General features: G+C 40.3%; 1 protein-coding gene across 1 annotated transcript; it reads right to left on the reverse strand.

The window, feature by feature from the left end:
- Positions 1 to 75: 75 nt before the first annotated feature.
- BBS5 (Bardet-Biedl syndrome 5) lies at positions 76 to 12,986 on the reverse strand (the record flags this gene model as incomplete). Its single annotated transcript, XM_042458428.1, has 9 exons — positions 76 to 491; positions 602 to 625; positions 1,289 to 1,372; positions 1,491 to 1,625; positions 3,918 to 3,980; positions 5,112 to 5,207; positions 9,437 to 9,572; positions 11,501 to 11,628; positions 12,927 to 12,986. Coding segments are annotated over 9 exons (828 nt in total), but the record flags the coding sequence as incomplete, so codon positions are not given.
- Positions 12,987 to 13,529: the final 543 nt, after the last annotated feature.

A 13,529-nucleotide genomic window follows, 5' to 3' on the forward strand; every position in this document is an offset into this window, starting at 1 on the left:
GTGCAGAGTCCTCATTTGAAAACACTTTGCAAGGTATTATTGGTACCAAATGACAGCAATCATTCAGAAGTATCACATTTTTTCTCATTTTATTTCCTTAAATAACACTTATATTTACAATCATGCAATCAATACAAAACTTCTAAATAAACAAATAATTTAAAATTTAAGCAACGAAAGCACTATATACACCTTTTAAAAATACAACACATACATATATCTTACAAATATAATTATTTTATAGTAACATTAAAACTATACACTGTACATCTGTTCTTTCACAAAATCTCCATAAAACAGATAGGCTCTTTGTTGAAAAGTACTGAGGCATGACTTTAAGAGACTATAAAAGTTTTTATTTATCTATTAAATAATAGTTTAGATTAATGTCAACCCATTACTTCCCAGAGTCCTTGCAGTGTGAATCCATCTTTTAGTTTTTCTATTGCAAGTCCTAGCTCTTCAGAAAAAACAGGTTCACGGTCCTGTTGCTTTTTTCAGGAAACGAGGAAGAAAGACAGAAAATAAGAACAAACATTAAAAAAAAAAGACAGTTAGGGATGAAAGCATCATTATATTTTTAAAATATAAATATTCTTACCTTGTTCCCATCAGCAAAATAAGCCTGCAAGAGAAAAAAAAAACTTGTCTAAAATTTATCAATAGTTTATTTCAAGAATATGCATTAATTCAAAGACAGGCAGTATCTTAGTTCAGTGAAATGCCTACCAGTACCTGTTATGGCTAAGATGGTTTGAAAACCCTTTTTTTTCTTAACCTTTTTAGTAAATGTTTGTTTAGATGCGAACAAAATGTTTCTGTTAATAGGCATAACACATAGTAATAATTTAGAAATGATATTTTAAGGTGATGCATTGTAATACAGATATCAAGGTTTTCAATTTATTCTGTGTAAAAAAAAACCCACCAAAACAAGTTAGGATTGACTCCCTGCAGTACTGTAGAATATAATAGTATCAGGCAAATTTGACATTAAACCCACAGCAAATGTTTAAACTTCTTGATGCCCTTAAATTAAACAAAGAAGAGCACTTAACAAAATCACTAAGCATTTTCAAATTAGTATAATTAAGTAATTATACTTAATTAAATAAGGAAATGTGGCCGTATTTTGAAATTTGAAAAATCCACTGTAAATGTGTAAATAACAGATATTCAGCAAAATATGGTTTGAATATAGCCACTAAATTCCATATTTTGCCAGCTATAAGATACAGAGACTACAGAAGAAAACTATAAAAAGTATATCTTTTCAGTAGGATCTTACCACAAAAGCATCTGTCTGCTCATCTGCCTCTATTTCTACATCATCCTGTACCTGCTCCACTGTCAGATCCTCCAGCTGCTTAGGCTGCAAATTAACAAATGGCACAACTTTAGCAACCACAAATATCTCTATACCTTAACCATTTTAGACAGAAGCAGCAGCTAATTTAATTTTCAAGAAGCACATCTTTAAACCTGAGTACCTTTTCTTCCATTTCATAATCCACTCCAAATATAGGATTAACTGAGAAGACTTTATGCAGTGAATTTATTTCTTTTGCTGTTTCCTCTAGTTTTTCAACTGGGTCAATCTTAAATCCAAGCACATAACCTCCAGTCTGTAAAAGAATGACATAAATATATTACAGTAAACCAAAATATTTTCAATAATTACCTACAGCAGGATAATTATCAAAATTTTAGTTTTAACTGTTTTATATGTCCATTTTCAGGGCTATAAATTTAGCACTAATTCACAGATAAACCATGAATAGTGATATTAGAATGCTAGACTAAACCAATATAAATTTCTGTTGTATTCAGCTATACAATACATTCTGATATGCTGAAGCAATATTTCAGATACACCATAATTTAAGCCATATATACTAACTAAACTGAGAATAACATCGTCAAGCTCAATGGGACTTGCATCTGAATAGAAAAGTACAGGGCTGCACTATTAATGGGCTTCTGCAGTGTATGTTTAGTATATTGTACTTTGTGGATGATTATATTTTTAAGGTAGCTACAACAGTATAATTATAGATTAAAAACTATTTGTAAAAAACAATCTCATTTTAGATGTACCATGGTAAAAGCAATCGACATGTACGTTTCTAAGGTAAATTATTCACAAACAGTACTACTCTAATAACTACTCAGAAGCAAATAATTTCAAGACTCTAGTTAAAATGTTCCCAGGAACAAGGCACTTAAAAATAGTAAGCTGACATGCTGGTGTCTCATTCAGAGATTTCATTAGTCACCTGGTGTTCATTTATCATGGTCATTATTTGTTACATTCATAACTCAGCTGTCCTATTTGCCAACATCATACTACCATGACATCCCAAGGAGAGGGGACTACCACAGAACTGCATATAACTTTAACCTTAAGCAGAAGGGCTGAGACTTCCCACCAGATTTTTTCTGAGCGAAGGGACATAATAAATAAATAATTTTTTATTTCTATCCCGCTTTTTTCCAGGCAATCAAAGCGGCATACAACAAGCTAAAATACATCCATATATACATAGTACCCCCCCCCTTAAAACAAGATTAAACAATATAAGATTAAAACTAACATGCTAAAATCCAGTTAATCCAAATACTAATCATGGGCAGAGTTCAATAAATGGGAGGTCTTATTCGTGGCCGAGTATTTTATTCTGGGAAGGCCCACTGGAAGAGATCCGTCTTAATGGCTTTTTTAAAGCTCTCTAGATTGGTAATTTGACAGATCTCGTCCGGCAGGCCATTCCATAAGTTGGGAGCGGCTGCAGAAAATGTCCTCTGGGAGGTCACCGGCAACCTGGTCTTTAAGGGCTTTAATAAATTCCTCCCATAGGATCTGAGTGTACGGGACAGATTTATATGGAAGCAGGTGATCCCTTAGATAGATTGGGCCCAAGCCATGTAGGGCTTTAAAGGTGATAACCAACACCTTGTACTGTGCCCAGAAACTGACAGGCAGCCAGTGGAGTGACTTCAATATTGGTGTTATATGGTCACTCCTTGCTGTTCCTGTGACCAACCTGGCTGCCATATTCTGTACCAACTGGAGTTTCCGGACTAGGCACAAGGGTAGCCCCATGTAGAGCGCATTGCAAAAATCAAGTCTTGAGCATGTACTATGGTTTCAAGGTCACCCCATTCCAGGAAAGGGTACAGCTGGCGTATCAGCCGAAGCTGATAACAGGCGATCTTGACCGCCACATTCACCTGATTCCTCCTCATCTGAAGCAACAGGTTAATAAGCACCCCAGACTGCGAACACAGTCCTTCGAGGAGAGCGTGAGCCCCTCTAGGACTGGAGGTTGCAGCCCAATACCTGGTTTGGGGCCCCCTATCTTAAGTACCTCCGTTTTGTCTGGATTCAACTTGAGCTTGTTTTCCTTCATCCAATCCATTACTGTCTAAAGACACTGGTTGGGAGGAGAGATGCCATCGGTTGTTGTCGCTGATGACTGGGACATTGAGAAATATATTTGGGTGTCATCAGCATACTGATAAAACATTTTCCCCATCGCACCTTCTCAGGCAGTGGAGAGGCACTTCTAACATGTTTTAGGGCTTCTCTGGACTCTTTTTACCCATTAGAGTTATTTTTCTTAACTAGAGAGTGACCAAAGTCACTTCCAGTTTGGGAAAAAGCATTCTAATTGACCTAAAACAGACGGGGGGGTGAGGGAATGTGGCAAATAAGCATGTCAAGGCCCTAGATTTTTTTTAAAAAAAGGGTACTAGGATGCCATAAGTGGCATACATAGCCTTTACTGTGCCCACGCCTCTCCTAATCAAAGCAAGAATCATCACCACATACAGGTTTTTGAAGAAGACTTTAAGAAAAGACTGACTAGTTTCAAGAAGCATCAGTTTCAAGTTGAATGAAAACTAGAGTATCTTACCGCTTGAGAGCTTTCAATGACAAGGGCCAAGCCAAATTTTGAGTCTCTGATCTTTACTGAGCGCTGGTTAAAACAAAGGATGTTATTTTGGTTTAAAAAGTTTCCTTCAAATGTGATTCCATAGCAGAATCAATATTCAAAGGGATCTTGTAGCACCTGTGAGACTAACTTAAAGAAAGAAGCTGGTAGCATGAGCTTTTGTAGACTTCAGCCTACTTCCTCAGATGTGTTTGAGGAAGTAGACCAACTCTATGAAAGTTCATGCTACAACTTCTTTTGCTGTTACTGTAGTCTCAAAGGTGCTACATCATCCCTTTACATACTGATTTTCCAGATAAACACAGGTATACTTTTAAATTCTACAACCAATATTATTAACATTACCAAACATTGACTCCCTATATTATTCTATTGCCTGTCATTTGTAATTTTAGAATTATTGTACTTGTGAAAGAAGAGAACACACAAAAATATTAAAAAGTATATGCTTTGGTTGACTTTGGTAAAAATTCATTATTCATATGCCTTTATTTTATATACAATTATAACCACTTAAACTAGCAACACAGTAATTAGCAGGGAAATCAAACTGGTTCTAAATGGAGCTATGAGCCAAAGTTCCCAGATTACAAACATTCATCATAATTCATTGAGTGAATTATACAAATCACTATCTTTTAAGCTCGCCACCCCACATGTGACACAGTGATAATATCACTGACCACTGCTGCAGAGATGTGTGTAAATATGAAGCCTACGTGATATGTCATTAATGACATTATTAGAATAATGTCATTTAAAAATAAATAGTCCAGGAGATATTGTGAGAGTAGTCAGCACCACCCAGTGCAGCTCCCTCCACAATCAATTAGAATTAAAAAAACCTTTTCCATTTTGAGACAGAATGAAAGGTTGGATTGTGCGTTCTTCAGTGCTACTGATTACTGAGCTCTCCCATGCCTAACCTTCTTCACCATCATCCAGCTGTCTCCACCTATGTCTCCACCATAGGAGACATATTCACAACACTTCCACAGTTTGTTTGTCAACATGACATGTTAACAATACTAATAAAAGATGTTTATTAAGGAAACCATCTTATTTATATAGAAATAATATATCAGATGTAAATAAAATTAGCCAACATGATTCATACTTGGTTTACAATGGTAATTGTAATATTATAGTACTTACAATTTGTAGATATGGTATGCTGACATTAAAGCTGTCATTCATATTAGCATGCCAAACTACTCTTACATTTGTAACAAAAAAGGTACCCAGATTTCCCTAGAAAAAATAAATCAAAATTAATTTATATCTTCTACATCAATATCTACTATTTAAAATTTAAATAAAAAAGTAAATTTCACATAGTAAAACTAAAATATAGGTAAACATTTAAATATGAGGCTCAATGAGTAAGTCCTGTTACCACAACAAAGTGGGAATTAAAATATAGTGATGGGAAACAGCTCCCCCCCCCCCCCCCCCCTTCCTACAAGGCATGATGGCGCGCAAGTATAATTTAGGTAATCCTAGATACATATGCCAAAGTGGAAACATTAGCATCCAAAAAGAAACAGTTCTGCTCTGCAACATGGAAGCTGGAATGGGAGAGAAGAGGAACCTGAGCACCCACTAAGACTAAGCTGATGGTCTGCGGCTCCTGTGAAATGATCTGACAAAATTGGTTCACCAAGTCTTCTATCAAGTTGAGCTACTCAGGAATTATCAATCAAAAGAGTACTACATGATAAAGCACTAAGAATATCAAGAAAGCTGTTGCTGTTGTTCCTTCCCAGAAATAATTAATGCTTCCTACAATCTATCCTATGCACACTACCTTGGGAGTGAGCTGCACTGAATGCATGGAGGGTGCTCTTCTAAGTGCACATTGTGCTTATAAAAGTCTTCATATTTAAGGCTGTTTCAATGAGAATGGTGGGAAAAGTAATTTGCCTTCCCCTTACCAGTTGGCAAAATTAATAAAAACCTGCAAACAACTTGAAGGTGCACAACAACAATGCCGATGTTAAGCTGCCCCTCCCCCCAAATTTCTGGGGTCCCTGCTCTGCAAAACTGGTTATGTTTTTCCCCTCACCTACAACACTGGAATAGCTACTGCAATCTATTTCATATGCCAAATGAAACTGAGCTAGAAAACTACAGAGGAAGGGAACTTTTCTCCTCTATTCCTCCCAGTTCAATAGGGTTGCCATAAGTGAGGACCTCCAAACCGGGACAAATGTAGGACAAATGTAGGGCAACATTTTCAAATGTAGGACACATTTTTATAAAAATGGAGGACACACAAAAAATTGAGTTTTTTTTAAAAATGTTAATATAAATGCATGTTTTTAGGCATGATCAAAATGGAGGACATTTTGGCATTATTCTTAGACAGATGGTAGAAATGACTTGCTCTCGGGTTCAACTTTACTTCTCAGAAGTGTGTACTTGGGCAAGGGACTGTGTTTTTTCTTCACTGCGCATGAGTTTGTAAAAATCACAGCAAGTTACATTGGCCATGCCTCAGAGGCTTGTTGATATCAATATCACCATCACCACCATCACCACCATCATCACCATCATCACCACCACCACCACCACTATAATTGGCCAAGAAAGGCAGACTTGTTAGCATTCAAAGCACCATAAATACACAAAAAATGCACTTGCATATATTTAATAATAAAAAATAATGAAAAAATAAATAAAAAACAAGGCAGGGGTGTATATATTTGATAATAAAAAGTAATATAATACAATAAAAAACAAGCAATAATAAAATTAATAAAATAAAACAAAAACAAGCAATAATAAAAATTAATAAAATAAAACAAAAACAAGCAATAATAAAAATTAATAAAATAAAATAAAAACAAGCAATAATAAAAATTAATAAAATAAAACAACAACAAGCAATAATAAAAATTAAAAAAATAAAATAAAATAAGTATTTTATATTTTTAAATATAATTTAAAAACCCCCAAAAACCAAGGCAGACCTAATGGCCACTGACTCAGCTTTCCTCCTCCTCCTCCTCCTTCTCCTCTGGCCCAATTCTACCCTGGCCTTCAGGCACCCTTCCTCCGGCTCCTTCCTCCTCCTCCTCCTCCTCCTTATGATGGCTGGCACGGGAGGAAGGGAAGCAGGGCAGGTGCGCGCGCGCGGAGGGAATTGGGGCAGGCGCGCGCGCGTGGAGAAAAAAAGGGCAGGCACGTGTGTGCGGAGGGAATGGGGCAGGCGCCACTGGCCCCTGCTGAGGCCTGGGCGGCGCGCAAGCCCTCCCAGTGGGGGCGCGGTGGTGGCGGCGCTTCTGCCGCCGAGGAAGAGAAGGCAGAGCCGGAGGAGGAGGTGGGTTGGTGCCACAGCAGCCGCATTAGCGGCAGCGGCAATGGCCGGAGCGGGCCCCCAAACCGGGAACAAGGCACGGGTGAGGGCCCAAACCGGACCGGGACCAGGAGGGGCCCCCCGAAACCGTGATTGGCACGGGGGCCGCCGGGTTATGGCAACCCTACAGTTCAATCCACCATTGCCCTCTAAAAGTAGTTTGAATATGAGGATGCTATTGAATGGGGTGGAACAGAATACAAAAAATATTCGGGAAGATGTGAGTGACATGGCTTAAAACCAAGCAGAGGCGAGCACAGCTCCAGTTACATAAAATGCCACTGTTTGCTTTTATCTGATTCCCATCTCCTCCAGCAATTTTAAGTCCTGACCTACTCCATCCTTGCAAGACCACAGAAGTAGCTCTTAGGAGCTCAGGGACTCCTGCGATTCCCCACCTCCTCCCCATGAATGGTTCCTAGGATCCAAATCTAACAATGCAAGATAATATAATAGAACTGTACATCATTTTCCAATCCATCTTTTTCCTTCTCATAGAAATAAGAAACAGTAAATTTAAATTAGTAATATTATAGTTAAGAATTTACCCATTGAATACTGGCAGTTTACAGCCCCAAATATTTCTTAGTGTTAAGATACAATTTAATTATTCTTTAAGAGAATTAAAAGTACATCCATGTGTCAAAACAGTGCCCTCATTTGATAACTTCATGGCACAATACTGCACAATTGTTGCAGCTATCTACTGACAAATCCAATATAAAAATAGGGTCCCAGCGAGCAGAATTTCAACAACGTTCACATGCTTTTCAAGGAGGCAGCAATAAGGCCGTATCATTTCCACCTGCCACTGCAAGTCATGCCTCCTGTCATAAAAGCAGGCACAATCTACAGGACGTGTATACAGCTTGGCTCTTTCCACTCCAGAACAAAAACACTTGCTGCTTTTTAAATTCCAAGACTTCAAAAACAATGTAGGAAAAGTTACTGCACTGACAAAAAGTTATTCATGCCTCTATCTCTCCCTCTCCCCCATCCTTCCTTGCCCCCCACAACACTGCTGTATAATTTTTTAAAAACAAAATACTGGCTGTAGCAAGGCTTTAGAACAACCTGTTTAGAGAGGCCTGTCTTGCTTCCTTTCTGAATAGGCTTGCCATATCCCGCCTGGGGGCGGGACTTTCCCGATTTGGGGTGGGTCTGCACGGTCCCGCCCCGGTTTGCCCCCGCCCCCGGGCAGGATGTGGCAAGCTGAGGGAGGCTTTCCCTCGCCGCTTGGCCTCCGCTCCATGCCACGATCACGGTGAGGCCGGGGGCCCAGGTGGCGAGTGAAAGCCTCCTTAAGGCGGAGGCTTTCCCTCGCCGCTTGGCCTCCGCTCCCCGCCGCAATCGCGGCGAGGCCCGGGGCCCAGGCGGAGAGAGAATCCTTCACTCAGGGAGGCTTTCCCTCCCCGCCTGGGCCCCGGGCCTCGCTGCGATCGTGGCGGGGGGTGGAGCCCAAGTGGCGAGGGAAAATGTAGGACAAAATTTTCAAATGTAGGACACAGTTTTGTGTCCTACATTTGAAAATTTTGTCCTACATTTTCCCCGGTTTTGAGGTCCAGAGGTATGGCAACCCTATTTCTGAAGGCCTTCTTCTGTGGTTCCTTTTCAGGAAAACTTGGGTTTCCAGGCAATTGCTTTTATCTTTCTTCTGATCTACCTGATGCTTTTAGCTCTCTCTCCCTCTTTTTTAAATGCTACAAATTTCTTCTTATGCTGCTGCTTATTGAATTATGCATTGTATTCACTAATGTTACTTGTGTTATTACTGTTTCCATTGTTTTAAGTGCTAGCAACCTTGATATTTTTACAGAAAGGTGGAGTGGAAATGTGCTACATCAGGGGTGGAAAAAGCATGCATCCCTACAAAAGTAATTAGACTGTAATTCTCATCAGCTCTATTGCATATTGATATAGTTGCAATCCAGAAACATCTAGAGGGACAAACTTTGCCCATGCATTTTAAATAATAAATAAAATAAGAGCTAAGCACACTGTGCTGAACCACATATCTTTTCAAGTAATCAGTTTCTGATTCTTTACCACATTCGGTAATAAAGAGGAAACACGAACATTCTTACTACCTTTTTCAATATGTAATCTTCATGTTGCACTTTACCTGATCACTAGATAAATTCCAGACTCCATTTATTTTATCATATACTTGTTCTTTTGGTAACAATCTCAACTGCTTGTTTTGAATTAATGCACATCTCAGTTTAAGCTCACGGTACATTTTAGATGTTTCATAAGCTCTAGGAATAGAAAACAATAGTTTTAACATTTTTATTTTTCTAACAGCTTATTTAAAACAAATCTAAAAAGGGCTTTGTCCTGCCCTTTTAATTTTATTGCACTAGAAAAATAATCTGACAAAATACTCACAGAGGCCTCAAACAGACGGGCCAAAAGGATCATCATCAGGCTGTGTTGGAGGTGTGTCATTTAGAAGCCACATGCCCTGAATGCAGCCAGAAGCTGTGCCGCAGCCACCCCAACTCAGAAGAACCTGGCCAAAAAGGAGCGTCTGTAAATTGCTCCTTTCTGGCAGCCCAGTTCAGGACTGTGGCAGCGGCCCAGATTGGGGCTGGGCATGTACGGTTGCCACAGCTCTGTGACACCAGTGCGGCCACACACCACACTTTCCCACCTGTCTGCTTGACCTGAGAGATAAATTCTCTTAAAATAAGTTTAAAGTCAAGACATCTGTTTATATTATTACCCATCATAACAGTGAACCTCAGTTGGTTAGTGCACAGAGCACTTTAACTAAGACGACTAAGAAATGCTCAGTAGATGCTAAATGTCTAATGGCAAGAAAATATCAAAAGTGATGAATGACCTGCTAGAGGGCATGGCTGGCTAAAACCCTGGATAGGAACATACTATCATCATCATCATCATCATCATCATAATCATCATCATAATAATCATCATAATCATCATCATCATCGGGCTCAGCGGATGAGCCAGAATAGCATGGGCTCCAGGTGCTCACATAGTTTGGTTCATGATTCCTTGCAAGGACAGCTGTGTTTATATACCCAGTCCACCCCGATCTGAAACTCACTACCAGCTTGTGCTCTTTACCTTGCAATGTCGTCACCCCTGCTGAGAAGCCCTCTGTCGCCATGTCTGATGTGGAAACAAGGCCTCTGGCTGCACCTATGTAACCAAGCACCCCATCTACATCAGATGTGGCAATGGGTGGGCTTAGCAGTAAGAGTGATGCTGCAACAAGGAGTGTGTCAGGACATTTAAACAGCCAGGGTTTGCTGTGGAGTTTCCAGGAAACCAGAAATTTTCTAGGAAAGTTTGCATTAGACCAAGGGTCAAACTAAAAGCTGTTTACCCCAGGACTGGGCTGGATCTACATCCAGTCTCCCAGGATTGGGCCCAATTCTGGCCCTGGGTTTTGGCCTGCGTCGTTTAAACAGGACAACTTGAGGCCTGGGGGACCATGGACCTTTTGGCCCATGTGGACAACCCCTTAATGAGAACACACTGCACTGTTATGTTGCATGTCTCACTTATTCTTTCCGTTAGCAAATTCTGGGGGTTGACTGATTAATGGTACAGAAGTGAAACAGGGTGATCCCAAAATAAGGTACTGTTTTTATTCTAGGGATCCCTTAAGGACACAGGACTGCATAAGTTTGTAAATTAAGCAGCATAATTACAAATGGCTGGATAAAGACACCTGAATATCTGGAAAGTATTGAAAATTAAGGAATAAAAAAAAAGGGGGGGGGGAATAAGATTGATCCTGACATCTGGGCTGATTTTATGTACAGTGGGCCCTCGCCTTACGCGGGGATCCGTTCCGGATCCTGCCACGTAAGGCGAATTCCGCCTATGCTCAAGCCCCATTATAAACAATGGGGCTCGTGCACGGCGGCGTGGTGGTGTGGCGGCGCGCGGGGCGCAACGGGTGCGCGCGCCCATTCAATTGAATGGGACGCACTGCCCCTTTCGCCCCGTGTCTTGAGCGCGTAAGGCGCGCCCGCGTATGACGCGTGCATGCTGTACTTGTATGCCAATGCAAAATTATATAGTTTCAGAATGCACAGAAAACCTTCATTATGAACGTTTCTGTTCCACAGACAACAAATCCAATTACATTAGGACTGCTTCAGTGAATACGTCCTGCTTTTATAGAAAACTGTTTTTAGAATTCAATTACCTGTGTACAGCAATGACTGAGGCAAAAAGTCTGGGGCTCCCAGGAACCACATTTGTAAAAATGAATTCAAAACGTGTATTGTTACATTTGGTTAATATGTAAAGTGCTTCAGTCTGTCCTCTTAATTTCTATAAGAAGAAAAATATGAGATATATTTTAGTACTGCAATTTCCAAAAAAAAAACCCCAAAAACAACCAACTCAAGTATATAGGTATTTTCAATTTTATCACTAAATTTTTTTCCTAGAAGAATTATTATATATACTTAAACTGGAGAGACACAGCAATGTGCAATTATTTCAATTCTTAATCATGTCCATCATAATTACATGGCAGTATAACACCTAAAATTATACTTATTTGCTCAGTACAAACTACAGCACATAAAATCCATTTCTCTTTTGGAACCTGAAACCAAACTAAATCATTAGATTTTATATTTCAGAAAGAATGCCCAGGCTTTGGATGGCAATCCTATGTAAACCACAGCAGAGTAGAAGGTCTATTAAATTAAATGGGTTTTACTTCTAACAAGCTTATCACACTGCAGTGTTATAGTGCTATATTACACTTAAACTGACATGGTAATATCCTGTGAAATTCTGTGCTCTGAAGTTTAGTGAGGCTCAAGAGCAATTTGGGTGAGAATTCTAAGGTGCTTTACAGACTGCCTGTTTGGGGCTGCCTGTAGGCGCTGCTTTTCCCGCCGGATCAGGGCCTCAGCTTCCAGAGCAGCAGCCTCCGAGGCCCCGATCCGCCTCTTTCCAGGCCGCGGGGAAGCGGCAAAAGGCCACTTCCCTGCGGACTGGAAAGGGGTGTCCTTGGGGCTTCATGCCCCAAGGACACCCGATGGCGGCGGGGAGGAGAAGAAAGGGGCCGCTCGACCCCTTTCTCCCTTGCATTGCTGGCGCAGCTGTCTTAAGGCTGCGCCAGCGACGCAAATCGCGGAAGGAGCTCTGTTTCGGAGCTCCTTCTCGCGCTGCGGAAAGGGTGCTCTTTGCGCCCTTGCGCGGCATGACGACGTCACATCTGCGCCACCCCGCTTGGAGGCAGCGTGTTCGTGACGTGGTAATGGCGGCCCCCGTGTGGAACGGGCGCTGCCATTTTGTACATCCTGGGGACGTACTAGGGTTAGGTGCGTGCGTAAGGCACGCACTTTGCCTAACCCTAGTACGTCCCCAGGACGTACTTTACGTCCGTCTATAATGGGCCTAAATGCTCCTCCCTAAACTGCAAATCCCAGGATTTTTTAAGATGTTGCCATGGCAGTAAACGTGGAATACAGCACTATACAATGTGATAAAAATCTAGGTAAACATGTTGAAGATACTGTATAGCTATTAACAACTATTGAGGTGAAAGGAGTTCCATACTTCTGGCATATATAAGAAGACTTTCAATTTAAAAATCTGTTGCTAAAACTTACTGAGTTAGCAGTTCTTGTTGTTGTAGTCACAAAACAGTTGTAACCAACAGCTAAGTAACAAGGGGAAAGAAAATATGGTTAAAGAAGTCATTATATATCACTATATATTCAACACCAGGCCTGTGATGAACCAACATACTGAATCAGAATGCTGTGTATTAAAGTGGCATTATGAAGTGTGAAAGACCATGTTTTTTTCTAAACCAAACAGACAATTCTATGGAAGCCAGCAAGTGAAAATTCAAAGTGGAACAAGTCATGATTTCATATTTTTTTTAAAAAATTCTACATATACAGTGGTACCCCGGGTTACGAATTTAATTCGTTCCGCTGCCGCGTTCATAACCCGAAATACTTCGTAAGCCGAAAAAGCCATAGGTGCTAATGGGGAAAAGCCGCGATTTCGTGCGAAAAAGCGCCGAAAAGCACCAAAATTTTTTTCGTAACCCGAAATAACCTTCGTAACCCGGAACAGTTTTTTTCAATGGATTTTTTTCGTAACCCGGAAATTTCGTAAGGCGGCGCATTCGTATCCCGGGGTACCACTGTACATATATATTTTTAATTTTTTTCCTAATGTCCAGCATATTTGGAAACAATTAT

This window comes from Sceloporus undulatus, chromosome 1, assembly GCF_019175285.1.
Source record: "Sceloporus undulatus isolate JIND9_A2432 ecotype Alabama chromosome 1, SceUnd_v1.1, whole genome shotgun sequence".
NCBI lineage: Eukaryota > Metazoa > Chordata > Lepidosauria > Squamata > Phrynosomatidae > Sceloporus > Sceloporus undulatus.